Source organism: Mauremys reevesii, linkage group 10, assembly GCF_016161935.1.
Source record: "Mauremys reevesii isolate NIE-2019 linkage group 10, ASM1616193v1, whole genome shotgun sequence".
Classification (NCBI taxonomy): Eukaryota; Metazoa; Chordata; order Testudines; family Geoemydidae; genus Mauremys; species Mauremys reevesii.
Window position 1 is genome coordinate 85,131,083 of NC_052632.1, and position 27,057 is coordinate 85,158,139.

A 27,057-nucleotide genomic window follows, 5' to 3' on the forward strand; every position below is an offset into this window, starting at 1 on the left:
GTCAGTGGATGCATTCAACAGTTTGGAAAAATGTCTGCATGAAGAGATATTTAATGAAATATTCCCTGAAGGTAGTAAGAGTGAGGCTCAGCCCTAAGAGGGGTTTACAGAGATAGTCGGGCCCCAGCCCTTTTGGGGTTTTGTTATTGAAGTCCAGCACCTTGAATTGGATTCATACTGCCACCGTATGCTGTGCACTCCAGCTACCCCTTGGAATATGCCTCCATTTGGCCTTAGTGGTCATTCTTAGATAGGATGTGTTTCAGTAGTCTATAAGTGAGGAGGGTGCAATCAGGATCTCATCCAGCAGTGAAGGGTGCATCCTTCTGGACAGCTGGAGCTGGAAGAAGAGACCTTTGGTCTCTTCTTCGATTAGACCTCTAGAGCCTTAGACCTCTAGAGGCCTGCTCCTGTTCTCATTTGAAGTGATTGAGAAAATTCCTATTGATTTAAATAGGATTGAGGAACAGGTCCAGGCAAGTGAATGTAGCAGTTTGCGGTCTCAGTGATGCATGTTGAAGTGAAGCATTAAGCTGTTAAAACACACACATAGCAGCATTAGGGTTACATTCAAATAGTTAATTAAGGAAAGTGTAGCTGTTAGTATTTATGACAGCTTATCCAGCTTATCCATTTTTCAGTTTATCCAACACTGACTGAAGCCCTACGAAGGAAGTGGGATGAAGCAGAGCAGTCTCTTTACGATGAGCTAATAACTGAACAGGTTTGCTGATCCATTCTGATTTCTTGTTAAAGGACTATCACTTTCAAATTACTGTAGTATTGGTCCATTTTCTATAGTTCCAGCTCTTTTTAGGATAGATGTTTTTATCCTTCTATTGGCAAAAATTATTAGTGTTCTGCATCTAGCTACAGTTTATTGGTAATCACAAAACCTTGTAAAAGAAATAGCCAATGCAAATTACAAACAGAAATAGAATGGCTTTATGTAATGTCTTTGTTTTTCCAGGGATACAAAAAATTGTTGAAGGAGATTTTTGAGGAAGCAGGACTTTTAAGAGCAACAGAAGAAAAGGAGATTGAGAAAAAAAATAAAAAGCTAAAAAGTCTGGAATTTGAAACAGTAGAGAAATGCAATAAGGTATGGAAAGTAATTCTCAATGCTTGTCTAATAAATTTTACCAACATGGAGTTAATCACCATCCTTCTGCTGTGTGATTGAGCCACTGGACTCTCAGCCAAGCTGCCTGTCCATTGTTAGGATTCAGAGAAAGTCTGCTCTCTTGGTTATCTTCTGTTGCCTAAATAACAGTATATTTAAAAATAAATAGAAATAGCAGAACTTATTTTAATGCTGAAAATTGGAAACAAACTAGCATTACTGAATGCCTTTCCAGGAGATGTTAGGGGGTGGCATATGGGAAGTAGTTTGGATACCTAGGTGATGTGCATCTTAGATATGCTCTCATAAAGTGGGGTCGGAATGAGATTAAGAAGCAGAAAGGAGTTAGTGAAAGTGGAAGGTGGACCAGAGCCTTATGACGGATGGGTACTTGGTAATCATATAATATACACACTATGCAGAAACTTTAGGCCATTTCACAGACAAAAGGCCCAGTGGTTCATATCATGTATCCTTTAAATTATCTGTGTGTGCGCCTGTATCTACAACTATATATGTCTATACACATACATTCTGCAGCAGAATTTACAAGGCTTGTTAGTACGAATTAAAGGCAAGCACTGAGCATTAAATGAAGTGCATAATATTTATGGAGAGAATACATCCAGCCTAAAAGTTTATGTGCTATGGTTATACCATCTCATTGATGTACTGAGATTCATTAACAGGGTATGGAAGCGTATTCAGAGATTGCAAAGCAAGAAGGAGACCATTGTGGTCATCTAGTCTGACCTTGTGGATATCAAAGCCTATAGAATTTCACCCATTAATTCTTGCATCAGGCCTAATAACTTGTGATTGAATTAAATCATCTCTCTTAGAAAGATACACGTGGTGATTTAAAGCAATGGACAATCCACCACATATCTTCTTGGGTTGGTCCAGTTCCATGGTCGGTGGGTTTAATAGGCCAGGGGAGGCTCTGCTGTGGCGGCCAGACACCCCCAGCCTCCCATTGCGGGGTTTGGTGGTGAGGTTTTTGTTTTATTATGCCCCATGCAGGTTCCAGAACGGCTGAGGAGGCACATACCGCCTCCTCAGCCACCCTGGAAGTTGCATGGGGCATATCAAAAGCATCTTAACAGACACTTTTCCTCTGCATAGTTTGGGTCTGGGGAGGGGAGGCACAGCGCGGCTTTGGGCAGCCCAGGGCTCCTCAAGGCTTCTCCAGCCGAGGCGGGGAGTGCTCAGGGCTTCGGCCAGCCCAGGGCTCCCATGGTTGGGGGGGTCGGGGTGCTCTAGGTGGGCGTGGGGGGGAGTTGTACCTCTGGCCGTGTGGGGGAGCAGGGGGTCTCGGGGCTCTGGCCGTGGGGAGGGTGTTGGCGGAAGGGGCGGAGCCAGGGGCTAGCTTCCCCAAAGGGAGGCTCCACCCGCTGCCCATGTCCAGTTCTATTAAAAAACTGAACCTTATTTTCAATTTTAATTTATCTAGCTAGTGATGAATATTATGGGATTCCAGCTTTCCTTATAGCAGTGGTCTCCAACCTTTTTATGCCCAAGATCACTTTTTGAATCTAAGGGCAACTAAGGATCTACCCTGCCTCTTCCCCAAAGCCCTGCTCTGCTCACTCCATCCCTCCCTCTCTGTTGCTTGCTCTCCCCCACCCTCACTCACTTTCACCAGGCTGGGGCAGGGGTTTGGGGTTCGGGAGGGTGTGTGGGCTCTGGGCTGGAGCTGAGGGGTTCGCAGTGAGAGGGGGCTCTGGGATGAGCCTGGTGCAGGAGGGGGTATGGGGTGCTGGCTCTGGAAGGGGGCTCAGGGTGGGGATTGGGGTGCAGAAGGGGGTATGGGGTGCTGGCTCTGGGAAGGGGCTCAGGGATGGGTGTTTGGGTGCGGCCTCCCGCTGGGCAGCACTTACCTCCAGTGGTTCTCGGTCGGTGGTGGGTGCAGCGATGCTAAGGCAGACTCCCTGCTTACCCTGCCCCCACACTTCTCCTGGAAGGGGCCAATGTGCCCCTGCAGCCCCTGGGGTGGGGAGGGCAGGAGGCATGTGGCTCCACGCGCTGCCCCTCTCTGCAAGCTTGCAGGCAGGAGCAGTGTGCACAGAGGTAGACCCCTGCCTCCCCGGCCGCAGGGCTGCAGTGGCCACTTCTGGGAGTGGTGTCGGGGTGGGGTCGCCTTAGGCAGCCACACTGTGCTGCTGCCGGAGATCACGGTTGACTGGAAGATCCTCTAGGATGATCACTTTCTTCACACTATTCATAGTTTTTTAGACCTCTTATCATATCTCCCCTTCATCATCTGTTTTCTAAGCTGCGTAGTCCTAGTCTTTTTAATCTCTCCCCATATGGAAGTTATTCCATACTCCTAATATTTTTTGTTGCCCTTCTTTGTACCTTTTCCAATTTTAATATATATTTTTTGAGAATGGGGAACCAAAACTGCATGCAGTATTCAAGGTGTAGGCATACTACGGATTTATATAGTAGCATTGTGATATTATCTGTCTTATTACCCATCCTTTTCCCAATGGTTCCTAACATTCCGTTAGTTTTTTTGAATGCCTGTGCACATTGAGCAGATATTTTCAGAGAACTATCTACAATGGCTCCAATATCTCTTTCTTGAGTGGTAACAGCTAATTTAGAGGCCATCATTTTATTTGTATAGTTGATATTATCTTTTCCAATGTGCATTACTTTGCATGTATCAACATGGAATTTCATTTTCCATTTTGTTGCTCAGTCACCCAGTTTTGTGATATCCCTTTGTAACTCTTTCTGTTTGCTTTGGAATTAACTATCTTGAGTAATTTTGTATTGTCTGCAAATTTTGTCACCTCACTGTTTACCTTGTTGTCCAAATCATTTATAAACATGTTGGACAGCACTGGTCCCAGTACTGATCCCTGGGGAACATCACTATTTACCCCTCTCTTTTCTGAAAACAGCATTTATTCCTACCCTTACTGATTGATGAGAGGACCTTTCTTCTTATCTTGTGACTGCTTATTTTACTTAAGAGCCTTTGGTGAGGGGCCTTGTCAAGTCTTTCAGAAAGTGCAAGTACACTGTATCCACTGAATCACCCTTGTCCACATGTTTGTTGACCCCCTCAAAAAATTCTCATAGATTGGTGAGGCATGATTTCCCTTTACAAAAGCCATGTTGACTCTTCCCCAACAAATCGTGTTTATCTGTGTGTGTGATAATTCTGTTATATACTGTAGTTTCAACCAGTTTGAATGGTACCGAAATTAGGCTTACTGCCCTGTAATTGCCAGGATTGCTTCTGGAAACTTTTTTAAAAATTGGTATCATATTAGCTATCCTCCAGTCATTTGGTAAATCAAGATTCCAAACATGTTTTTTTTTCCCCAGTGGCTTCCCTTATAACTATGGTTGGACGTTTTATACTTGATGCAAACTGAATTTTTAAGTAGACATATGTATTTAGGCAAAACATATTGTCCCTTTTAAAAATATTTTTTATTCCAGGAGTACAAGAAACTTTCTAAAGAAATAAAAAGGCTTAAAGATTTATTAACTCAACATGGTGTTGTGTATGAAAGAAACACAGGTAAGTTCTTTGTGTAGTTCTACTTTCTCATTCCTATCTATTTAGAATGTAAATGCTCAGCTTTCTCTTTTTAAATGAAAAATATTGTTAAGATCAGGATAAACAAATAATCTTTCATCGGAGGGGGTCAAGCCCCACCGTAAAGCATACTGCATGTGATTTTGACTGAACGGATCCTTGACTGTGAGAACTTGTTTAAAAATATATGTAGGTTTTTGTTGGTGTCAGACTCTTCCTGTTGGTATGCATACTTCCACCTTTTCATGTTCTCTGTATGTATAAATATCTCCTGTCTGTGTGTTCCCATTCTATGCATCCGAAGAAGTGAGCTGTAGCCCATGAAAGCTTATGCTGAAATAAATTTGTTAGTCTCTAAGGTGCCACAAGTACTCCTAGCCTTTACAATGGGACTGTAGCTGCTACCACTTCTATTTTGGTGTACTTTGAGCTTCAGTCTCTGATTCTTCCTCCATGCTAAGTGTTAATGTCCACAGCATTCAAGACTAATATTTTCATCTCATTTCTCCCAACTGCACACCAGCGATAAAATCTGCTCCCATGAGTATGTGAAATGTTCTCCTTTGGTGTGTGTAAAGTCTCCTGCTTCATACCTCATTCCACTCTTTGCTGGTCAGTTTCTCCCCTTCACTGGCCTCCACTGCAGATATGCACCACCTGTCCCATGCTACTTCCTGGTATGAAGAAGAGAGCAACAGCAGGAGGGTGGGTCCTGGCTGTGAAGAAGCAGTCTGGATTTACTCCAGGCAAGTTCCAGTCTCACCCTGCCTCCCAGGAACCAAGTTGCCTCATTCTTCTCAGTGCTTGTTCCCCAATTATCATGTCAAATTCCAGTCCTTGTGTAGTTAATTCCCTAAGTTCCACATGATGCCCCTTGGGCATTTAGCTTCTTAAGGTGCACCTCTTTGTAGCTTATGTGTTCAGAGATTGGCATCTCAGTGAAATATTAGGCTGTAACCTAATAACTAGAACTGAGCAAGTGATATATTTGCATTTTGTAGTTCTTTTCTGTATGAGAAACTTTCATTTTCATTATGTGAAATGAGTGACTTTTTTCAGGGAAAAAAATCTTGTGTTGGAACGTATGCAGATTATAGATTTTGCTAATTTAATATCCAGTTTAAACTATTAGTTACATAAATTACACAGGATTTCTGTTCACTGACTGGATAACTTGTGTAACCATATAGAGCAGAATTTGAATTGTATATTCAAGAGCAAAAATCACAGTTTGCATTGGATGACTTATTATAACTCAACATCAGAGGGGTAGCCGTGTTCGTCTGTATCCACAAAAACAACAAGGAGTCCGGTGGCATCTTAAAGACTAACAGATTTATTTGGGCTCAAGCTTTCATGGGTAAAAAACCCACTTCTTCAGATGCATGGAGTGAAAATTACAGATACAGGCATAAATATATATTGGCACATGAAGAGAAGGGCGTTACCTTACAAGTGGAGAACAAATGTTGAAGGCCAGTTCAGTCAGGTTGGATGTGGTCCACTCCCAATAGTTGATGAGGAGGTGTCAATACCAAGAGAGAGAGAATTGCTTTTGTAGTGAGCCAGCCACTCCCAGTCCCTATTCAAGCCGAAATTGATGGTGTTAAGGGAGTGGCTGGCTCACTACAAAGGCAATTTTCCCTCTCTTGGTATTGATATTGGTGCCAATATATATTGTCTGTATCTGTAATTTTCACTCCATGCATCTGAAGAAGTGCATTTTTTACCCACGAAAGCTTATGCCTAAATAAATCTGTTAGTCTTTAAGGTGCCACCAGACTCCTCGTTGTTTTTGTAACTCAACAGTATCCTATGACTTATTGTGACTAAGTAAAATCATGTGAATTGCAGCTTTTATTATGAAAAGTTAAGAAATAACTAACATTTTACAATTAAATATTTCAGCTGAAAATACAAGTGCTGAACACGTCATTCATAAAGTGGTGACTGCAAAGCCAAGTGTTCTGAATGGTTCAAAGGCTAATGAACACCTACGGGGAGACACAGGCATTTGGAATGACACCTTTTAAAGAAATTTGTCTGACTGATAAATATCAAGTTCATATAAACTAAAATATTGAGCAAATTGGATGTATATCATAGTACTAAGATAATTTAACAATGCTTTGTGAATATTTCTAATGCTCTATATTCTTGCCCTAAGGCAACAGGAAGAGAATGTTTGAGTTAAATTCTGGTGCTGCCATTGCAGACAGCTGTTGTAGTTCAGGTTACAAGGATGTTTAAGTTGTAAAAATTCTCTTTGCTGAAACTGTTACCAACCATTGGGTCTGCAGACTCTACTTCTCCAATCTCAGTTCTGTGCTGTTTGCTTGGATCAACTATTGCACTAATTAGAGTGAAAGGTGATTGGTTGCATACCCAGCATCTGTATTTCTGCCTGATGTGGGGGGAACAGTTTTGTCCTCAAGTTTGGATGCATTACTAAACTTCTTAACCACTGATAGCAGGGGCAGCTTATTTGCCTTTGGGAAGGAGTAGTTCACACTGTACTTGCTAATCCTGTAGCAGCACTGATGAGGCTAGAAGGATGGAGTGATGGGGAACCTTTAGCCAGAGATGAACATGTGAGCAAAAAGCAAAATCTACCTTCTAGTCTTTCAGGTAGATTATATACAGTATACTCCTATTTATCCAAAACCTGATTATCCAAACCTCTGCATTATCCAAATCCCTTCCTTGTCCCTCAGCATGAGATACATGCCCTCTGCAGCATGTATCTTATGCTGGAGGATAAGGAAGGGATTCAGATAATGTGGAGGTTTGGGTAATAGAGCAGACACTACTAGCCAGGACTGCAAGGAGGATGAGCCCCCGGCTGCAGAGAAGACCATCCTGCTGCTGAATGAGCCCTCTGCAGCACCGTTGTCGTGGGAGTGAATGGGGCTAAGACAGCAGAGCTGCAGAGGGCTCCCTGTGCTGCCGCAGTGCTGGTGACACCCGATCCCTGCAGGCACAAGGTGCAGTGGGAAAGCTATGGTCCTGGTAGGGCAGAGCAGAGACCTCGGCAAGGACTCTGTTCTGCCCTGCCAGGACCACAGTCTTCCTTGCGCCTGCAGGGAATTGGGTGTCACTTGTCATGTGGCAGGGAGTCCTCTGCAACATTACTGTCACAGGAGTGAGTGAGTGGGGCAGAGCAGAGACCCGTGGCCAGGACTGTGAAGAGGATGACAAGCCCCTGGCTGTGGAGGAGGCCACCCTGCTGCTGAATGGCCTCTTGATTATCTGAACCAAATCTGTGTCCCTCATGCTATTCAGATAATTGGGAGTACACTGTATTGAAAAAGATAGAAGGAAATGACTGCATAAAGGCTAGAGAAATTACTCCACTTTAAAGCTGTAAGGTGTAAATAGTTATTCCTTTAACACCTATTTCCACACTAGCAGCTAATATTCACCTCTTACCCGTCTCTGCTAACAATAACAAATTCTTGTCTAAGACAACCATCACACAGTTTACTAAAAGTTAAGACTAACAGAACGACCATGTGTAAGTAGGATACTCTCCTCCTAACCTTCTAGTTTGCTTCAGGTGGCCATGGTGCTCTCTCACAAGTTCTTTCCTACCTCAGCTTTGGTGTTGGCTCAGGACTTCTTTGGCCCTGAGTGCTGCCCGTCTTCCCCTGACTTTTCTCTCCAGCCATCCACAGCTTGTTCCTGATCCTTCTAGTCACATATTGGGGTACTGTCACAAACACTATCATTTTTGTGTGCATTTTGCATTTACTACTCCAAACTTACATTGTAATAGATTTCAAATCAAGGAAATCTTAGTGATCCATTCAGCATACCCTGTGCATAATGTCAGATGTGAATGCAAAATAATTACACTACTTTTCAGACAAGATCTTGCAAACTGAGGTAGAGTCTGCACTGCATGAACATTAAAATCACCGTGCCAGTTTAAAGAGTAAGCCTTTTCTCTTTTGGCTTAGGCAAAAATGTTCCTTCCCTCTGTGGTGTGTATCATCTGCAACTGCCGTTCTCCCGCACTAGGATTGTTTGCATTTGAGAGGTGCTTACACCTTGGGATTCTTATGGATGAAAAATGAAAATCGAATGTTTTTTTTTTTTTTTTTACAGAAGACCAATAATGTTTAAGGAGTGTATCTCTATTCTGTATATTATTATAAAGAATAAATGTATGGATTCTTCTAACAAAGTTGTGGAACCTTATACTAGCAAGTTGTCCAGCAGCAAGGACATAATTTGTACTTAAATAATTATTACAATTCCTTCCCTTGCTGTGTTTAGCTAACCCTGACCACCTAATTCAGGGGTTCTCAAACTGGGAGTCATGACCCCTAAGGGAGTCACGAGGTTATTATAGGGGGAGTCACGAGTTGTCAGCCTCCATCCCAAACCCCACTTCACCTCCAGCATTTATAATAGTGTTTATTTTTAATTTATAAGGGGGGTCGCACTCAGAGGCTTGCTGTGAGAAAGGGGGTCACTAGTACAAAAGTTTGAGAACCACTATGCTAATCTACAATAGATTCTACTGAGTCTCAAATCTTCATTTTAGCACCAACCATTTTCCTCAACTGAGATAGTTATGGTAGCATCATGAATACAACCTATTACCAGGGAGTGAAGTTTTCTCCCCTCCCTTGGAAGCCAAATTTAACCAAATTCAGCTGATCAATGCAGCAGGTGGGTGGTAGTAAAGGCAAGTTGCCCTTCTGAAATCAGTAACTCCATCAAGACATCCAAGTGTAGGATGAAGACTATCATAAATCTTAGCTACACTGTCCCTAGGAATCTTTCTGATATCAGTTAGGAAGAAGCTTACCTGTATATCCCCATCAGTGATCCCTTAGAGCTGAATAAAGGACCTGGACTTCTAATACAGAACTTTACCTTTTTAGAACATAACAGCAGCCATGCTGGGTCAGACCAACAGTCCATCTAGTCCAGTATCCTGTCTTTTGACAGTGGCCAATGCCAGGTGCTTCAGAGGGAATGAACAGAATAGGCAATCACTGAGTGATCTAGCCCATCGTTCACTCCCAGCTTCTGGCAGTCAGAGGCTAGGGACACCCGGAGCATGGGGTTGCATCCCTGCTAATGCTAATAGCCATTGATGGGCCTATCCTCCATGAACTTACTTATTTTTTGAACCCCATTCTAGTTTTGGCCTTCACAACATCTCCTGGCACCAAGTTCCACAGGTTGTCTGTTGTGTGAAGAAGTACTTCCTTTTGTTTGTTTTAAACATGCTGCCTATTAATTTCATTAGGTGACCCCTGGTTTTGGTGTTATGTGAAGGAGTAAATAATACTTCCTTATTTACTTCCTGCACAGCAGTCATTATTTTATAGACCTCTGTCATATCCTTCCTTAGTCATCTCTTTTCCAAGCTGAAAAGTAAGTCTTTTTAATCTCTCATCAAAGCTGCAAGGGCTTTGGAGGACAGGATTAAAATTCAAAATGATCTGGACAAACTGGAAGAATGGTCTGAAGTAAACAGGATGAAATTCAATAAGGACAAATGCAAAGTACTTCACTTAGGAAGGAACAATTAGTTGCACATGCACGAAATGGGAAATGAGTGCCTAGGAAGGAGTACTGCAGAAAGGGATCGGAGGGGTCATTGTGGATCACAAGCTAAATATGAATCCACAGTGTAAGACTTGCACACAAAAAAAAAAAAAGCAAACATCATTATGCGATGTATTAGCAGGAGTATTGTAAGACACAAGAAGTAATTCTGCTTTACTTCAACTGATTAGACCTCAGCTGGAATATTGTGTCCAGTTCTAGGTGCCACATTTCAGGAAAGATGTGGACAAATTAGAGAGAGTCCAGAGAAAAGAAAAAAAAATGATTAAAGGTCTAGAAAACATGGCCGATGAGGGAAGATTGAAAAACACTGGGTTTGTTTAGTCTGGAGAAGGCTGAGAGGGGCATGATAATAGTTTTCAAGTACATAAAAGGTTGTTAGAAGGAAGAGGGAGAAAAATTGTTTCCCTTAACCTCCGAGGCTAGGACAAGGGCTTAAACTGTAACTAGGAAGGTTTAAATTGGAAATTAGGACAAACTTCTTGTCAGGGTGGTTAAGCACTGGAATAAATTGCCCAGGGAGGTTGTGGGATCTCCATCATTCGAGATCTTTAAGAGCAGGTTAGACTAACACCAGTCAGGGATGGTCTGCATAATACTTAGTCCTTCCATGAGCGCAAGGGACGGGACTAGATAACCTCGAGGTCCCTTCCAGTCATATGATTCTATGCTGTGGCAGCTATTCCATACCCCTAGTAATCTTTGTTGCTCTTCTCTGTACCTCTTCTAATTCTAATACATTATCAGAACAGCACACAGTATTCAAGGTGTGGGCATACCATAGATTTATATAGTAGCTTTGTGATATTCTCTGTCTTACTATCTATCCCTTTCCTAAGGGTTCCTAACAGTGTTAGCTTTTTTGACTGCTGCTATATATTGAATGAATGTTTTCAGAGAACTATCCACCATGACTCCAAGATTTTTCTTGAGCAGTAACAGCTAATTTAGACCCCATCATTTTGTATGTATAGTAGGAAATGTTTTCCAGTCTGCATTACTTTGCATTCATCAACATTTAATTTTGTTTGAATTTACCATTTTGTTGCCTAGTCACCCAGCTTTGTGAGATCGCTGTAACTCTTTGCAGTCTGCTTTGGACTTAACTATCTTGAGTAATTTTGTACTGTCTGCAAATTTTGCCATCTCATTGTTTACCTCATTTTCCAGATCATTTATGACTATGTTGAACAGCCCTGGTCCCAGTACAGGCCCTTGGGGGACACCACTATTTACCTCTCTCCATTCTGAAAATAGACCATTTATTCCTACCCTTTGTTTCCTGTCTTTTAAGCAGTTACTGATCCATGACAAGACTTTCTCTCTTATGCCACGACTGCTTGCTTTGTTGAAGAGCCTTTGGTGAGGGACCTTTTAAAAGGCTTTCTGAGTCACAGTCCCCACTGGATCACCCTTGTCCATATTCGTTGACCCCCTCAAAGAATTCTACTAGAATTTTTATCAGTGACCTAATGCTAGTGGTACTCATGGGAGGAGGTGGATTATTGAAACCTCACAATTATGCATAGTCTATTATGCATTCCTATTACTCTTGAAATCCTCCACCATTGCTGTTGCATGCCTCTCTCATCTCCTTGTTATGTCGTGAATTAGTTTGTAAACTCTTCGGGGGCCTTGCCTGTCTTTCACTGCAGCTTTGTACAAGGCCCAGCACAATAAGGACCCAAGCCCTATGGATTTTGCTGTATTGGTATTAATAGGAGCAAGTCATGAGCTCACAGTGCATGTGCACTGCTGGATAATATGCTTATGAGGCATCTACTTTCCAGGAAGCAAGATAATGAATTTACCAGGCACTAATCATGTACCTAGTTCAAATTACACACCTGGAACTAGTGTCAGCCACATCTCACGTGACAGTTTTCTGCTCAAGATCATTTAATCAAAGTACACATTTGCATGAACCAGATTGCCACCATTTTTATATACAAGCCAAAAAACACCCCACAACCTCTTCTCTATCTAAATGGACATTTTAATATAATTTTAAAGATATATGGAATAGAATTTAATAAAAAAAACTTATACCCGGCTAACCATGGCAGTATTTGGGTGCTTTGGAGTAGTGCATTAAGCAATGTGACTACATATCTGTGATGTGCTGTTTGTTCTCACATCCTCTCCTCTGATGGAAAAGCATGTTTTATTATAAAAGCAGGGAACTCCCAAAAACATACACCTAGCCATGGCGCTACTCTCAAACCATGTTCCAAGATGCATGCTTATCTCACTCAGAGTCTCCGTAAACCTGGATAAAAAGATAAGCTTTTCAGCATGCCTTGAGGATAAATAAGCTTGCTCTGTTTGAAACCCAATGGAAGGAGGCAAGAGACACATATTTTATTGGATCCAGACTTTTATGTCAGGTTGTATACAAACAGCACTGTGAAGCCATCAGACTGCCAGCCTCACTTTGGTTTGTGCTGAACATGCAGCTGGAATCAACTGTGGCAATACTGGATGAGCAGTTCTGTCCAATGAGCTCTTCATCAAGGAACATGCAAAGAAACCCCCCATACTGGGTAGAGTGCCCAAGAAAAAGCATAAGGAGCCTTCAAGAAGGATTAAGCAGAGACCTTGGTGCCTTTGGAAACATCATATCTCCTTTGTCTATGTATGCCAATTCTGCCCAGATGTAGAGACCAGAGAAAGAAGGTTGTGTCAGTGACACACATTTACCAGACACCCTTATGCAATGAGCAGATTCATCACTACTACAATATAAACAAACACATTAATGGGGTAAAAGCCTATGAGAAAAAAATACTTAGCTCCTTCCATACTCAATTCAATAAGACATGGATATAACAAGGTTTACATATGTTGCCAAAGTGTGAAAAGGAGATCCCCAACAGGCTAACAGCTATCAGTTGGGATGGCTACACTTGCAGCTGTAGAGTGCTTTATGTTAAACCAGCCCTCAGAGAGCGCATTAGGGAAAGCGTGCTAGTCTGTCCACGCTGAGAGCTGAAAGTGCACTGGTGTGGCCTCATTTGTAGCACTTGCCACTGCATTGGGAGCGGTGCATTACGGGCTGCTATTCCAGAATTCAAGAGGCTTCAAATAGGGGTGGGTGGAGTTTGGGGGAAGAGAGTGGGTTTTTGGGGTGCTGAGAGTGTGTCAGCATGCTATCTTGTAAATTCCTCGCCCACAGACAACCTGCCAACCTGAAGCATATTCTCACCAGTAACTGCACACTGCACCATAGTAACTCTAGCTCAGGAACCAATCCATGCAACAAACCTCGATGCCAACTCTGCCCACATATCTACACCAGTGACACCATCACAGGACCTAACCAGATCAGCCACACCATCACCGGTTCATTCACCTGCACGTCCACCAATGTAATATACGCCATCGTATGCCAGCAATGCCCCTCTGCTATGTACATCGGCCAAACTGGACAGTCTCTAAGGAAAAGGATAAATGGCAACAATTCAGATATTAGGAATGGCAATATACAAAAACCTGTAGGAGAACACTTCAACCTCCCTGGCCACAAAATAGCAGATCTTAAGGTGGCCATCCTGCAGCAAAAAAACTTCAGGACCAGACTTCAAAGAGAAACTGCTGAGCTTCAGTTCATCTGCAAATTTGACACCATCAGCTCAGGATTAAACAAAGACTGTGAATGGCTTGCCAATTACAGAACCAGTTTCTCCTCCCTTGGTTGTCACACCTCAACTGCTAGAACAGGGCCTCATCCTCCCTGATTGAACTAACCTCGTTATCTCTAGCTTGCTTCTTGCTTGCATATATATACCTGCCCCTGGAAATTTCCACTACTTGCATCCAATGAAGTTGGTATTCACCCACAAAAGCTCATGCTGCAAAACGTCTGTTAGTCTATAAGGTGCCACAGGATTCTTTGCTGCTTTTACAGATCCAGACTAACATAGCTACCCCTCTGATACTTGTAAATTCAAGACACCCCCTTCCCCCACCTCTCGCTCACTCAAAGCAAACAGTAGCTGTTTGTTTTTTTCTCGGACGAGCTAAGCAGCTGCTCTCGGAGCTTTGAAAGGGCACATCCACATCCCGAGTTCACAACAAAGACAAGAGAGACCACTTCAGTTAAGAGGATTATGGGGCATTTCTGGACAGGGCTGGCTCCAGCTTTTTTGCTGCCCCAAGCTGCAAAGGAAAAAAAAAGAATAAAAAGAAAAACCTACATATGGTTGAGCTGCCGCCAAAGTGCCACCAAAGAGGAAGAGCGGGACTGAAAGACCCGCCGCTGAAGACCCGGACGTGCCATCCCCAATGACGGAGTGCCGCCCCTTTCTGTTGGCCACCCCATGCACCTGCTTCCTTCGCTGGTGCATGGAGTTGGCCCTGTTTCTGGAGGTCAATCAGTGTGTAATAACGTTACTCCTCGTTTACACTGGAGCTGCAGCGTCTCAACCAATATGCAACAGCTGTTAATCCTCCCGTGAGGTGGAGTACCAAGACCGCTCTAGCCAGGGAGTCAGTGCTCTCCCTGCATTGCCAGTGTGGACGGGGAGTAAGGTAGAGCACTCTGGGAGGCTTTATTGCACTATAATGTGCAAGTGTAGACAAGCCCGTAGTCTTCTCCTCTTCTCTGTTTCTTGGTTGCGGGATAGATGGCAAAAGGGTCTGCTATGCACCATACCGTCTCTTTTATATGATCATTTCATGTACTTTTAAAACACAAGTCCAGGGATGTCTGGGTGGTATTGCTGAGTTTCTAAACGCAAAGGTAAGGACCTGGTGTGGCCTGATGCAGGTGAGTGCTTGCATTTTAGCTCAATGGCTGGAGATGGGCTAGTTCACACGCCGCCTGGGCGTTGGTTACTTTGCTTTCCCAAGTTACAGCATGCTTTAGTGACATATATGCATACAGAAATGACTCAGCAGAGAATAACCTTTCTCCTATACCTTACAAGGCATGCTTTATATGTAAGATCACAATTATACGAAAATGAGGACTATGGGGTACACTCCACCAAGGTATAGAATGTCACACATTCATTTTCTGATACAGCTGTAAAACTACTCTTAAAAGTTTTCTGAATAAATCATTCTTTAAAAAAGTATAGTGTGTAGAAATTCAACATATCTAACTCTGAGTTGTGAAGAATATGTATTAAGGCTATAACAACGAACAAGAATGCACTTTTATCTAGAAAACCATGATTAAATCAAGTCTTCCTGACTAGTGATTTAAATTATAATTTAAATCAATTTAATTTAAATTAAATCCACCATGGTTTAGGGCCAGTGTCACAGCATTATGTACATGTTTATTACTCAAGAAATCTTAAGTGACACTTTTGTTCTATTAAAAGATGCTTAGTCCCCGTCCTCAAAATAGTCATTAGATCAGGGGTCGGCAACCTTTCAGCAGTGGTGTGCCGAGTCTTCATGTATACACTCTAATTTAAGGCTTTGCGTGCCGGTAATACATTTTAACGTTTTTTAGAAGGTCTCTCTATAAGTCTATAATATATAATCAAACTACTGTTATATATAAAGTAAACAAGGTTTTCAAAATGTTTCAGAAGCTTTATTTAAAATTTAAATTAAAATGCAGATCTTATTAGTTTAGTGTGAGCCTTGCCCTTGCTTTTCCTTGCTGAGTTTTCCAATGTCTGGTGGCACATATTTGGATACTTTAAGCTGCACACGGGCTTCTGAGTGATCAGTTGTTAACCGTCTAGAACCCCAGATCGGAAGCTGAGGTGAGTGGAGCTGGTAGGGCTGAACAGGGCCGGAGGCCTGGACCCTGTCTGGCAGGGGGCCTGCGCTGGAACTCCAACCACAAGCAAGGTGGGTGGGGCTGCGGCGGGGACCCCAGCTGGCAAGGGGCCAGCAGCCAGAACCCCAGAGCGGCGGTGGGATAAGCGGGTCAGACCGCCCAGCTCTGGGGTTTCGGCGGTGGGCTGAGTGTCTCCGCCCACCCCTGCTCTGGGGTTTCAGCCGCCGGCTCCTGCCAGCTGGGGTCTCAGCCCGCTGCCAGCCTCTGGGAAGGAACCCCAGGCCAGCAGCGGGCACTGAGTGGGACCGGCGGTGGGACCCCAGCTAGCAGGAGCTGGCGGTGGAAACTCCAGAGTGGTGGCGGACTGAGCGGCTCAGCCTGCCACCGCTCTGGGGTTTCGGCTGCCAGCTGGGGTCACAGCCCGCTGCCAGCCTAGGGTTCCTTCCTCCAGGCCAGCAGCGGGTGCTGAGTGGGACCGGCGGCAGAACCCCAGCTGGCAAGGGGCCAGCAGTGGGAACCCCACAGCGGCGGCGGACCAAGCAGCTCAGCCCGCCTTGCGTGCCATCAAAAATCGGCTCACGTGCCACATGTTGCCGACCCATGCATTAGACAAAAACTTGATACCAAACACATTTTTGGAGTAGAGAGAACCAAGCAGACTTTCTCACATTCCTCTATTTTCAGTACTGTTTAAAAAACATTTTGCAAGTGGAATTTCATGGCTATTGCATGAAAAACCCTTAATGAAAGTCTGAACATTTAAAAAGAAATCTTTATTAGTCCCTTTCCAGTTAATAGTACGTCATACTGTCTATTAATAAAAAAAAATTGAATGCACACAAAACATTGAGAGAAGTTAAAAACATTATAAATAGTATGTGAAATACTTAATTCCTTTGGAAAGCAAGCTCATAGGCAGAAAATCTACCATTGTGCTTTATACAGACTTCCACTTCTGTCACTCTTATACACATAAGGAGCAAAGAGGTATCATCACAAAAATTACACTCAGAACTATGGTACTCACATGTCACCTCATTGCTCATTTAATTTTTGAGACATCTTCTTTAGCCATTGTCTTCACTGTTAAACTGTTTTCATTAGTTTTATTAGAAGTGAGAAAAGGCCTATGTCTGCATGATGGGGACAAAAGATATATACACACATGGATTATTCTACAGTGGTTGGTAATGTCAGATCCTTCTTATTCTCAGTATGCTGAGCTGAGCTGAAGTGTCTGTCTTCCCATCATCCAGATTGCTGGGACAATCACTTCTCACTGTTCAATCTTTGTACCTCAGGTGTTTCCGGTTGTTCTTGTAGGCTGTCACTGTCCACCTTTTCTTTCTTCCCCCCACTTTCTGGAAGGCTCTTTTGCTGTGACCTGGGTCAAACAGCAACCACTGTGTAGAGGTATCTGATCTTGGTCAAGTAGTCCCCACTGTATAGCACTATCGTTAAGAGGCACAGTTCCTGGGGTAATCTTTATGTGTTTGTGCATTCCTTCAATAAGCCACTAACATTGTCTGGCCTCATCAAACAGAGCACATTTGAAATACAGAGAAATGGCCAATATTTCTAGCCTCAGATACAAACATTACATCCATACAGATTGGATAAATACAGTCAATAAATCTTAAGTTTTGCAGTGATACCCCACATCAGCCATCTTGCATAAAGTATATATTAGCTATGTCATATCCATATCATAAGCATATTTTCATAAAGAATGTAGAGTATATGTACATGTATGTTTGCTGATCTGCAAATAGTAAAGGAGCATGCACCTTTGGGTTGAAACACTCATGACAATAGTGCAGAGCCATGCAAGCTCCATGATTCTGTGTGAGATGGCAGACAGTGAGGAGGGCTAGGCAGGTTTGTGGGTTTAGAAAAAAAGGTGAAAACGTATACATTTATGTATTGGATACATATAACATTAGTGGATGGTTAACAATGCATTATAAGAAGTTGGATCCCATGGCCACAACCACCCCGGTCTGACCTGTTTGGTACCCAGCATACACTGCCAAACCAAAGCTTCCCAAAATACAGTGGGTGGACAGTGGGATATCTATTCATGGTGTACCTCACTCTGAATCGATACAAGTGCTTCTGGTGAGTACCCTGACTGCTGAGATAAGGAATCCAGGAGGCATGCACACAAGTGACATAGTAACCGTACTGACTCTATGGTGACATAACTTGAGTTAACCGATACTTAAAGTGTAGATATGGCCTTAGGTATATGAAATGTTTGGGAGTATGGGGGTAGACTAAGATTCATTCAGGTGTTTAGGCTCAAGGCATTGGAACTGGCAGCCTTACTGCACCCTACAGGGTCAGGAACAAAGAGGCACATAAAAAAAATCATTTATTTATTAAAATTTCTTGACTCGAGGGTGTATGACTCATGATTTTAAAATTCTTGGGGTTGTAAAGGTAGCTTGGGGTTGTAGATGTGTGTTCATTATATTTTGAAAGGCAAAACTATGAATGGGTTGAACAAAGAATTAGATCAGTCCCTCAGGATAAGTACATTGGCTATTAGCCAAGATAATCAGGGATGCAGGCCCATGCTCTGCATGTCCCTAAACCGTCCTTTGACTGCCAGATGCTGGGAGTGGACAATGGGATGGTTCAGTGACACAAGACAGGATACTAGATTAGGCAGACTATTGGTCTGACCACCAATATTCAGTCAGAGTGGAAGTAAGATGATCCAACAAAATAAACATCTGCTCTAAAAATGAGAAGAAAAAGTTAGAATTAAAAATTCAGGGAATCCCAGCAGCAGATAAGACAACTTGGGAAACTGCTCGGAGACTCTAGGCATTCAGATATAGTGATAAGGGATACTTTTTTTTGAGAGGATATATGTAAAATGTTTCACTGAATTAAATCTCAGAGATTATCTACACTGGCAAGTGAAAGTACTCTAACTTGCTGGCTCAGGGGTGTGAAAAATCACCCCCCCTCCCCCGAGCGCAGCAAGTTTGAGCGCTTTAAAGCGCTAGTGTGTACAGGCTCAGCTCACAGTGCTTGGAGCTAATCCCCTTGTCGCCTTTAAGAACCCAGCCCTGGGAAGCTGATGCTGAGAGGTGCTGTCTGTGAGAGGGGGAAATAAAAAAAAACCCTTTGCCCCCCTCCATTTTGGCAAACCTGGGTGTCTCAATTGCACTGGGGTAACTGTTACCCCCTGCGCCCCTGCCTGTACCAGGTTTTGGCTTTTGACACCCTCTGCCAGCACCTCACCCCGAGTTTAAATCCTGCTCCTCTCCCCCTTCATCCCTGATTTTGCCCTTTAGCCCCTCTCCTAATGCTGCCTTCAGCTGCTTGACCCCCCCTGCCCAGTCAATTTCTGCCCCCTGCTCAGATCCTGGACACCCCCTGCTCCAATTCTCCCCCCTTTGCCCCCTTTTAGCCCCTGTAAATCAGTACATTTTTAGGGCAGGGTGAAGGGCAGTGGCTTCAGCAGATGTTACTGAGCATGCTCAGTTCATGTGACCACTTTCACTCAGGCAGGGACAGGGCTGGGGCTAGACTAGGGTGACCAGATGTCCTGATTTTATAGGGACAGTCCTGATTTTTGGGTCTTTTTCTTCTATAGGCGCCTATTAGCCCCCCACCCCCTGTCCTGATTTTTCACACTTGCTGTCTGGTCACCCTAGACTAGACCCAGCTCCAGATACTAGCCGAGCAGGGCCCCTCCCCCAGCCCTGAATAGTCCTGGAGCAGAATCCTACGGGTAATAAGGGCAGGGTGAAGGGCAGCGGCTTCAGCAGACGTACTGAGCATGCTCAGTAGCACGTTACTAAGCCGAGCCCTCTTCTCCCCTACACCGGACGTGACGGGTGGCGGTGGTGGAGCGGGATGAGCCGCGCGATCCTGTGGGGCTGGCGGTGAGGGGTGGCGCGGGCTTGCTCCGCGGGGGTCGGATCCTGCCCGGGGCGGAGACGGGCCTGCGACTCGCTTTACGTCGCGTTTATTCTTCCTTTTCTCCCTCCAGGTCGCGCCCGCTCTCCTGTCCCTTCTGTCCAGTGCGACGCCTCAGTCGGCAACCGGGGCCCGAGGACGTAGCGGAGTCTGAGAGCTCCAGGCCCATCCCCTTCTCCACCAGCAAAGCCAGCCCGCGGGTCTGGTCTGTGGACAGGTCCATGGGCAGTGACTATCAGAGACCCTGGGTGAAAGTGTTGCCGGTCAGCCTGCTAGGGATAGGGCTGCTGCTCTGGTGCGTCTTTAGGGAGGAGACAGAAGTCGACAAGCAACTGGGAGCCGTTTTCCATCAGCAGGTGCCAGGCTTGTTAGATGAGACCCCAGAAAACAAAATACTGCCACCACCATCCCAATAGGAAAAATGCTGACCTGGGGGAGGGTAGCTGTAATAGCAGCCCCCCTAGGAAACTGCTGGTATTCCAGGTGATCTGATGCTGCACTGACCTGCCTGGAAACTCTTGTTTTCCCACCTATCACTGTCTTTATTCTGCAAGCCTGATTCCTTGCCATTGCTGGTAATTTTTGCTAATCCTCATATAACTCATGGCAACAGAGTTAATCAAGTGGGCTCTTAACTTGTGCATAGTTGCAGTCAGAAGGTTCAATATGTGAATACTGCTGTACTGATAATGTCCTGAGACTGGTTAGACCTGTCCCCCATCATCTGACTTTTAAGATTTTGAATGTATTACAATATCAAAGTCAGAAGGATACAAAAACATTGTGCCAAAGGTGACAATGACACTGGGATAACAAATTACTTTGTAAAGCACGGTGAAGATAGCTACATACCTATATGTGGTATTACTATTAAACTGAATGTTAACTTCATATTTTGTACTCTAGTATTGTGTTAGGTCATGTGGAAATGACCTCCATACAACTCTTTTAATGCACTGTCAATATGAGTTTAATAAATCCTGTTTTCTACACTACAGAACTAAACATAGCTCTATGGTGGAGATGGACTTTCTCTGTCATCAGTAGAAAAGATCCTTTTGTAGTAGATGTAACTGAACAGTTCATTCATGAAGGTGAAAAACAATCCTCTTAATTGTGAAGAGCAAACCAGTATCTGGGTAAATCTTAATTGCAAAATTAATCCTAACTTTCCAGGTCTTAAAATCACACATCCTACTTACTACTGGCTTTTAGAAAACTTTTCCTAGCAAGAGAAGGGGCTGAAGCCATCCATTTCTACAGAATTTAAAGTTTCATTTGAAAAACAAAATTAAGCTTCTAGCTTTTAAGGTTGCAAAAACTATCTTCCAGCTAAAACAATGAGTCCTTGTGGCACCTTAGAAACGAACAAATTTATTTGGACTTAAGCTTTTGTGTGCTAGAACCCACTTCATCGGATGCATGGAGTGGAAAATACAGTAGCAGGTATATTTATACATAGTACATGAAAAGATGGGAGTTGCCTTACCAGGTTGGGGGTCAGTCTAACAAGACAATTTAATTATCAGCAGAATACCAAGGGAGGAAAAATAATTTTTGTAGTGGTAATGAGAGTGGCCCATTTCAAACAGTTGACATGAAGGTGTGAGTAACAGAAGGGGGAAAATTTAGTATTCAAGTGTTTGGTGGTTGTTTACAGCTTTACCAAGTATACCAAAGTTATGTTTTCTATAGAATCTTGCTGTTGCCCCCTCCCTAGTCTGTCATAATCTCTTATGGCTAAAAGGTGTCTGGTAAATTTCTCAAGTCCAGTTTTTTGAATCCCCATTAAATTTGGTTTAATAGTTATAACAAGGGCTGATAACAATTAAACAAATGAGATATTTAAGGGAATGTCCCGAAGGACTGAAGAATGAGACAGGGTGGCCATGAACTTCACTGCCGTTAGAATCAAATGCAAAATCCATTTAGTCTTCCTCAAAATACCCTTCTTTTTCTCCACCTATCACCCCTTCTTGTGTGTGTGGTTTTAAAAAAAATCCAGTGCTGACTGGAGTGAAGAACCAACTAAATCTTATCTAGCACCCATCATGACATTAAAGAGGTATGTATATAAGACCCTATAAAGTTTGAATATAACCCAGCTATATGTGTTTAAAAAAAACAAAAACCCAAAAACCCACTTCTCAGTGTCACTGAATTATTTATCTTTCCAAGTGGTGATTCTTAAATTTTACATATATACTCTGATGTGGACACTTGTGCACAGTAGAAAAGTGCAGTGCTATTTAAAAGTTAATCTTAAAACATACTCTTAATGTGTTTTAGCTGTTTAGTAAAATGCCTAGGCCACTGAGCTTCTTTAAATATAAATTAATGAGGAACTGGTGTTGGTACCTCCCATATACTCTACAAGAATAAGAACAAGCCTAGGAGATTATTTCTACATCTTTCCCTGCCTTGATTTTATATATTATCAGAGTGCTTTACAAGACATTGTGAAATATTATTTCTGTTTTATAGGTGATTAAAACTGAGGCTTAGAGCTGTCACATTTATTGAGTTTGGGAATCAGGAATAGAATCTTGGTCCCTTAGTATTAGGTTTCTGCCTCATTCACTAGACCAGTGGCTCCCTGGGAAGACAAACTTATTCTCTAATAGTAAAATGGGGCTAATACTGAAGAATGAGACAGGCCTTCTTGCTAATGGTTAGCAAGTGGTGGATTTATGGGTATCCTCAGTTGAAGCCTTGAGGCAGTCTGTGGGAAAGAAGTCTTGCAACTGACAGATGGACTGAGTATTTGACCCTGTCTGTGACTGTAGTTATAGGATCAGCATTAGGGATGAAGTTATGGGCCAGGGAGAGGAACTTGGTACTGCAGCAGCATCCACGAGAATATTTAATGTGTAATGTCTTCAAAGAGTAATAGTATTATAAGAAGACTGCAACAGAACCACCATCAAAAGTTAACTCCGAAATACATACAGAAAAGCATATTTCAGGGTATTGCTGTCAAAGATCACGTGTAAAAAGAAAATGCTTCCTCTGTCCACTTCTTTTGCAAACATCTAGGAAAGGCAGATGACTCTTTCAGGCCCTAGGTCGGGGAGAGGGAGAAGAGCCGGCAGCAGTAGGGCGGATCTGAGGTGTTGTGAGTAATGTATGGATACGGGTTGGAAGGCCTCATTTCAAGAAGCTTGCCGTTATAGCGAAGGGAGTTTCATTTATGTGCCGTACCTGAGTCTGCTGATAAATCATCCCAATGAGCAAGGAACCCTCCTGAGACGTATCAGTTAGCGATTGCTTGAGAGGCACCGAGAGGGGTATACCTGTGTGTGGCCCCCTGCACTCTCATGCACACAAGCCCCCTTTTTTCCAGCGTCCCAAAGATTTCCAAGCTGCAGACTTAAAGCAGCCCTGCGCGCCCTGAGCTGCGGCCTCCCTGCGCTCTAACCAGTTTAACAGTGTGGGGGGAACCAGTTGAGTAGCTCCCGCAATACCTGTCCGCTGTGGGGTCAGCGCCTCCCGTCCCAGACTCCCCCTCCACGCTCGGGTGGGGTTTATCCCCCCGGCTCAGCAGGGGACGGGGGAGGCTTCGCGCCGGGCGGGTCTGGGGGAGGTGGCTCTGGCCTGGCAGGCGCCTGCGCTGTGGCTACCGCTGAGGAAGATGCCGTCGGTTTCGAAAGCGGCTTCTCGAGGTGGCGGGTGCGGTGGGTCCCCGCAGACCGAGCAGCCGACGCACTATACGTAGGTATCGGGCCCTGGAGCCACCTTTTGCGCCCTCGCGCCTGCCAAGCCTGGCCCAAGGCCGGGCGGGGATCATTGGCCCTGAGGTAACGGACCCGGCCTGGGTCCAGAGGCCTCTTACTTCGGCGGCAGGTCTCGTGAGGCTGCTGCCCTCCGGCGCCGGAACGCGGCCCGAGAGCCCCTAATTCGCCGGCGGCCCCAGAACGCGGCCCGAGTGCCCCTAATGCGACCTGAGTACCGGAGCGCCCCAACCCACCATACAACCCGCTAATGTTCCTGAAACACCGCCCTACAGCCCTCCCAAGTCACCCCGCACCATCCCTTAACGCTTCCCACATGCCCCAATGCTCCCACAGCCCCCTAATCCTCCTTATAACTGCTCCTATGGCCTCCTATCATCCCCTAAACAAACACCGCCATGCACCCAAGACACTCATAACCCTTGAGACACCCCTAACGACTTCATAACCATCTCTTCATTCCTTAACACTCTCATACCCCCGGTAACCTTAACTACCCCTAAACCAGGGGTCAGCAGCCTTTCAGAAGTGGTGTGCCCAGTCTTCATTTATTCACTGTAATTTAAGGTTTCATGTGCCAGTAACACATTTTAATGTTTTTAGAAGGTCTCTTTCTATAAGTCTATAATATATAACTAAACTATTGTTGTATGTAAAGTAAATAAGGTTTTAAAAATGTTTAAGAAGCTTAATTTAAAATTAAATTAAAATGCAGAGCTCCCCAGAGTGGTGGCCAGGACCCGGGCAGTGTGAGTGCCACAGAAAATCAGCTCGCGTGCCTCAGGTTGCCTGCTCCTGCCCTAAACAAACATAAGAAACATAACCTCTCTGACTATCCCAGAATCTCCTAGATAACCCTGACACCCCCCCATAAATATTCTCAAAGCACATCCCCAATAACTGAATTACTCCCAGCCTCTAGATTACTGGGGATTTCTAGCGGACTGAGGTAAACAGTGAAATAACCATAAGTAACTTCATACAGCCTGCCCAAAGCATCACATAACCCCCAGATCTCAATAGTTTGCACAGTAACAATCTCCAATAACCAAGCTCCTCCAAACTTCCAGTACCTTCCCTAGTAACTTTTGTGTTCTTTTCCATCATCCCTGCTCTTTCTTCTTTCTGGGATAAACTCCCTCTTCTTCATTTCCTATGTTCTTCCTGTTCACTTATATCCACCTTCCCTCTCTTACACCTGCACCCTCTAGACTACTGTACCACTGTGAAGGGATTTACAATCCCTCTCCCATTTCTCATGTCAGTGTTCCCAGGATAGGCTTCTATGCAATGTGAGTCTGTAGTGTGGGGTTATTGGAGTTGAGGCATTTCTAACATAAAACAAAATGTGGTTATTTGAAAAAACAGCTCTAGTAGGATTAGCTAGTACAGGGGTCGGCAACCTTTCAGAAGTGGTGTGTTGAGTTTTATTCACTCTAATTTAAGGTTTCGCGTGCCAGTAATACATTTTAACGTTTTTAGAAGGTCTCTTTCTATAAGTCTATAATATATAACTAAACTATTATTGTATGTACAGTAAATAAGGTTTTTAAAATGTTTAAGAAGCTTCATTTAAAATTAAATTAAAATGCAGAGTCCCCCCGGACTGGTGGCCAGGACCCAGGCGTTGTGAGTGCCACTGAAAATCACCTCGCGTGCCGCCTTGGTCACCCGTGCCATAGGTTGCCTACCCCTGATCTAGTATAATAGGGAATCTGAATTTGCATTCAAGTAACTTGTTTTGAAGTGCTTGGAACTGCTGTATGATTGTCACTTAGGGAAATCTAATTTTTAAAGCCTATAGACATGATTTTTGACTGTAATATTTGATATAAATTAGGGCTGTCGATTAATCACAGTTAACTTACACGATTAACTAAAAAAAATTAATCGCGATTAAAAAAATTAATCATGATTAATTGCACTGTTAAACAATAGAATACCAACTGAAATTTATTAAATATTTTGGATGTTTTTCCACATTTTTCTATATATTGTATTCTGTGTTGTAATTGAAATCAAAGTGTATATTCTTGATTACAAATATGTGCACTGAAAGATAAACAAAAGAAATAGTATTTTTCAATTCACCTCAGACAAGTACTGTAGTTCAATCTCTGTGTTGTGAAAGTGCAACTTACAAATGAAGACTTTTTTTGTTACATAACTGCACTCAAAAACAAAACAATGTAAAACTTAAAAGTCTACAAGTCCACTCAGTCCTACTTCTTGTTCTGCCAATCATTAAGACAAACAAGTTTGTTGATGCTGCCTTCTTCTTATTTACAATGTCAACAGAAAGTGAGAACAGGTATTTGCATGACACTTTTTTAGCCGGCATTGCAAGGTATTTAAATAAATGGTATTCTGTTATTTTTTAACAGTGCGATTAATCACAATTAATTTTTTTAACCGTGCAATTAATTTTTTTAACCGCTTGACAGCCCTAATATAAACATTATTATTTAAGTTGTGCAACATAGTATACAGGAATTACATTGTGAACTTCAATTGTAATGCAATTTTAATTAAAAATTGTCATATTTAATTTCTAGCAGTAAAATGTATGTAGAGAATATAATTTTACACAGGATAAAATTGTACACTCTCATGGGCTGCACATATTGAATTATCAAGTGCCTTGTTAATGCTGTAATCAATATGCCTCCAATAAGATGAACTTGTAACACAGTTTAATTTTTTTAGGTATCTAAAGGACTTTAGAACAGAGCAGTGCCCCCTATTCTTGCAGCACAAGTGTACCCAGCACAGACCATTTACCTGTTTTCACTGGCATTTCCTAAATCAGCGTCGTCGTAGACCCATTCGAAGGCGTGATGGGACTTTTAACTACAGTCCAGATGTTTATTGTACAAAATATGATGAGACCACAGGAATCTGTCCAGATGGAGATGAGTAAGTTTCCCCCCCTCACCCCCAGTCAATTTGGCATTTGCAATATTATCAGTGACTTTATGTACAGAGATGTACTTTTGGTTAGAGAATCATTGGTATCTGGTAAAACTTGCTGAGTTAGTTTTGAGAGATTTCCTCTAACTTTAAGTAATTTATCAGATTTTTTGTAAGCACAGAATCATACAATTATAGGTTTAGAATTATAGGGCTGCAAAGCCCTTGCCAAGGTGTGGGATTTGTTTTTTCTAAATCATCCAAGACAGAGGACTGTCCAGCCTCCTTTTGAAAGCCTCCAGTGAAGGAACTTCCACAACATCCCTAGGCAATCTGTTTCATTGTCCTACGGTTCTTACAGTTAGGAAGTTTATCCCCCAAGATTTAATCTAAATCTGCTATGTTGTAGTTTGAACTGATTGCCCCTCGTCCTGCCCGCCGTGGTGCAAGAGAACAACTTTTCTCCATTTTT

The 27,057-nt window shown here is 43.2% G+C and overlaps 2 protein-coding genes across 14 annotated transcripts in view; both read left to right on the top strand.

Moving 5' to 3' along the window:
* GNPTG (N-acetylglucosamine-1-phosphate transferase subunit gamma) overlaps positions 1-6,760 on the top strand; it is a 60,956-nt gene extending 54,196 nt beyond the window's left edge. For all 9 annotated transcript variants that reach the window (XM_039492431.1, XM_039492428.1, XM_039492425.1 and 6 more), the window contains 4 exons: positions 642-724; positions 971-1,102; positions 4,583-4,664; positions 6,591-6,760. In XM_039492431.1, the coding sequence (XP_039348365.1) occupies positions 642-724; positions 971-1,102; positions 4,583-4,664; positions 6,591-6,715 (422 nt within the window). In that variant the 3' untranslated portion in view covers positions 6,716-6,760. The remainder of the gene's footprint in view (positions 1-641; positions 725-970; positions 1,103-4,582; positions 4,665-6,590) is intronic.
* Positions 6,761-23,304: 16,544 nt separating this feature from the next.
* The window catches only part of UNKL (unk like zinc finger), a 137,547-nt gene continuing 133,794 nt past the window's right edge, over positions 23,305-27,057 (top strand). For 3 of the 5 annotated variants that reach the window (XM_039492383.1, XM_039492387.1, XM_039492386.1), the window contains exons 1-2: positions 24,803-24,967; positions 26,382-26,591. In XM_039492383.1, coding sequence (XP_039348317.1) covers positions 24,831-24,967; positions 26,382-26,591 — 347 coding nt within the window. In that variant the 5' untranslated portion in view covers positions 24,803-24,830. Of the gene's footprint in view, positions 23,656-24,802; positions 24,968-26,381; positions 26,592-27,057 lie in introns of those variants that run through there. The other 2 variants (XM_039492390.1, XM_039492384.1) reach the window with 1 other exon arrangement.